The 3,511-nt window shown below is 38.9% G+C and overlaps 1 protein-coding gene across 3 annotated transcripts; it reads left to right on the top strand.

Moving 5' to 3' along the window:
• Positions 1-500: 500 nt before the first annotated feature.
• LOC143676520 (gamma-crystallin B) lies at positions 501-3,181 on the top strand. Of its 3 annotated transcripts, none has more exons than XM_077152017.1 (3): positions 501-509; positions 603-845; positions 2,906-3,181. In XM_077152017.1, the coding sequence occupies exons 1-3, from the start codon at positions 501-503 to the stop codon at positions 3,179-3,181; spliced, it is 528 nt and encodes a 175-aa protein (XP_077008132.1). The 3 variants fall into 3 exon arrangements, with proteins under 3 accessions (XP_077008132.1, XP_077008131.1, XP_077008130.1); XM_077152016.1 differs by having other exon boundaries at positions 603-851; XM_077152015.1 differs by having other exon boundaries at positions 603-854.
• The last annotated feature ends 330 nt before the right edge of the window (positions 3,182-3,511 follow it).

Genomic DNA, 3,511 nt, shown 5'->3' with positions numbered 1-3,511 from the left:
GCACTTTCATAGTTAACTTTACTTGATTATCTTTTCTTTGTCTGCATGATCTAAATTTTACTTTTTAAAAAGTTTGTTTTTTTTAAAAAAAAAACATAGTTTTTTACCTATGTTTAATAGGTAAGCATAACATAGCATAGTTTAATTACCGCTGAGGATTCAATTGAACAGAGTAGGCTATAAAATAAAGTCATGGCAAGATAATTCACTCAAACTTTTGCTCGACTAAAAGAGTAAAGACTTTTCGCTTTAGTGGCAACAATAGCTTTAGTGAATTAGAACAACCCGAACCTACCAGAAAGAATGAGAGTCAACCGTTCAGCTCACCCCACTGACCAGAGTGGAGGTGGGGAGCTTGCAAATCCCCTTACTCACCAAAATGGGCCCCTTTTGTGTGATTTCCTGCGGAGGCAGCAGTCAGGGCTGCTATATATATATAGTGACACTCTCCCCAGTCCCAGACAGCACCGAGAGACCGTCTCCTGCTTACTCTCTCCAAAATGGGAAAGGTAAGTCCCAGGTACCTGCTGCTTAGCCTGTGTCCCGATGCAGCACCTGGATGGGGCAAATCACTTCATCCTTTCTTATCTTCCACTTTTTAGATCACCTTCTACGAGGACCGGGGCTTCCAGGGCCGCTCCTACGAGTGCAGCAGCGACTGCCCCAACCTGCAGCCCTACTTCAGCCGCTGCAACTCCATCCGAGTGGACAGCGGCTGCTGGATGCTGTACGAGCGCCCCAACTACCAGGGGTACCAGTACTTCGTGCGCCGCGGCGAGTACCCCGACTATCAGCAGTGGTTGGGGTTCAGCGACTCCATCCGCTCCTGCCGCCTCATCCCCCACGTGAGTGTGGTCCTGTTTTGAGTCTCTTTGGGAATGAAAGTCATTTAAAGATGTCATTAGTAGACCAAATAGTTCCAACTTAAAAACAGCCGTAAGATGTTTCGTGTGTGCATTCCTGGGAGGATGCGAAGCCATTTTTTAAAATCAATTCTGTCCTGTCATCTTTTAAACACCTGTTCCCAGATTTTTTTTTTTTATCTTAAATCTAATAATTAAGTCAAAAGACTAAATAAGAAAAAGCAGGACATGGCAAACCAAACTTACCATCACTTCAAGTTGTAATGTGTTCTTTCCTCCCAGACCATCAAGCTGGAGATCCAATATATCAAAATTTATAAACACAATCCAAGACTGTTTGATTTTTTCTAAAAAAAAAAAAAAAAAATGCTTTTGCTTGCTTTATCTTATTTTTCTATGTGATTCTTCTTCTTGGAGGGTATAAGCCCCTACATATGGTTTCTAGTTCTAATGTAGTGGTTAGTACTGACTGGCTCACTTAGAAATCAGGAAAAATCACAATCCAAAGCTGAAGCTGGAGATTCCGTATTTTCTGGGGAGTGTCTGCAGTGTTCTTGGGGAAGTGGAGTGTGGGAATCATGTGATATGTGCCATCAAAACAGAGCTTAATGAAGATGATTCTTGCTGCAGGGGGAAAATTAATAAATTAAGGGCTTCCCAGACAGGAAGCTCAAGAGTCAGATAAGTTGAAATCTGAACTGAAACCGAGTTTATAAACACAAAGATAAAGTGTCATCATATTTTCACAAGAGCTTAATAGCCCTGTCTTGTGTTATACCCAAAAATCAGTATGGTAGTCTTACAGAAAATAGCTAAATGGTGATTCTTTTTAACAAGTGATCAAATCAAGTGATTGATAATTAGTTTTCCAATGACTGCCACTCTTCTTCATTTAGAAGGGATTTCTCTAATAGGAAACCCTAAAGTGATGTGAGTTTTATTTTAAGCAAATCATAACGCACAGGGACCAGGAACTGGTAGATAGAAGTGAACAGCTACTGGGGCCACTAGATGTGGGCTGTTGAGGCCAGAAAGCCTCCTCAACTCTGCAACATGATTGTTCTGGAAGCAAAACTGGGCTGGAGATTGTTCTGGGCAGGAGTAGATAGGGACGTACAGGGTCTGGAACTTAATTTCTCTTTTGTAAATTTAATTCTTTTATTAAAAATTATATAATTAATCTTTAAATTATTAAATTATTTTAACAAATTAATAAATACATCAATTCAAATTAGTATACTTAAATTTATTTATTAAAAATGAATCTTTATATTTTCCAAGTTTCCTCTGATATTTTATGCAGTATTTTACAAATTAAGTACCCAGAACGTGTAGGAAATCAGCACATTGCTATAAAAGTAGAATTACTATGTTCCCCAAAGCATGGCAGGCTCAAATGAAACATGCATAACTGGACCCTCCAAGCAGAGGTGTATTTTCTTGCTATTAGATTTCTTCAGTGTAATTTAGCTTAACAAAGGATTGTATATATTCTAGCGGCATTTACAGTTCTTTCTTCAATCAACCCAAAATACATCCAAAATGTAGCCTCTTCTATGAGAAGAAATTGCCTTCCCACAGCATTTCCACAGCATTCACAATTCAAATGAGTTTTGGAATCAAAGTGTCAGTTTTCTCTGTTTTCATATAAAAGAAAGTGGAGAGAAAAACATGATAGATGTACTCATTTGTGGGGTTTTTATTTGTCTGTTTTCGTGAAAAAAGGTCTGAATGTAAGCTAGCTTAGAATTCTCAGCCCTCCTCTGATTTAGTGCGACCTTATGCTCTTTAGGTGCTGGAGTGTAACTTGGACACTGGAGTGTCCCTTATGAAAAAGAAACATCAAAGAAACAATTTAAAAGCTACCTGGTGGTTTAAAGTGACATTATTCACAGTGCAAGAAGTCACCACTTATTAAACTGTTTTGTAAATTAATTCCATTGAGCAACTTTTAAGATAATATATTTTAATTTATTAGAAATAGACCTGTAATTGATTTTTGTTCATTTCCTTTTTCTTTTCTTCTCTGTCTGCCACTTCAGCATGCTGGGACCTTCCGAATGAGGATCTATGAGAGGGATGACTTCAGAGGTCAAATGTCGGAGGTCACAGACGACTGTATCTCCCTGCAGGACCGCCTCCATCTCAGTGAGATCCACTCCCTCCACGTGCTGGAGGGTTGCTGGGTCCTCTACGAGTTGCCCAGCTACAGGGGAAGGCAGTACCTGCTGAGGCCGGGCGAGTACAGGAGATATCTTGATTGGGGTGCCATGAATGCCAAAGTTGGTTCTTTCAAACGAGTCATGGATTTTTACTGAATAATTATATTCTCCATTTTTCTCCTTTAGAATCAAATAAAATACTTAGTTTCTGGCAATAAGAGAGTCCTGTCTTTCATTCATTCTATGAAGCATGGATAGGCAATATGGCAATTGTGCAGACATAATAACATGCGTTTTTAAGATGGAAGCAACTTATGAGGAGAATGAAGTAGAGGATATTATTTCCAGCAATCTTTAATGATCAAATCATGTAGGTTCAAAGAAAAGCTTGATTTATTTTGGCTAAAGCCATTTTGGGGGTTGTCCTATAAAGACATATTTGAAGCTACAATGATGAATTAGTACTTATTGAAACACCTCAAATTG

The sequence above is a fragment of the Tamandua tetradactyla genome, chromosome 3 (genome assembly GCF_023851605.1).
Source record: "Tamandua tetradactyla isolate mTamTet1 chromosome 3, mTamTet1.pri, whole genome shotgun sequence".
NCBI classification, from domain to species: Eukaryota; Metazoa; Chordata; class Mammalia; order Pilosa; family Myrmecophagidae; genus Tamandua; species Tamandua tetradactyla.
Note: the sequence above shows the minus strand (reverse complement) of the source record. Positions and strands in the feature narration are given on the sequence as shown.

Bases quoted from the DNA above. Each gene is read 5' to 3' on its own strand.
- LOC143676520 (XM_077152015.1), top strand. The intron at 855-2,905 runs GTCCTGTTTTGA...CTGCCACTTCAG, and splicing joins TCATCCCCCACGTGAGTGTG to CATGCTGGGACCTTCCGAAT.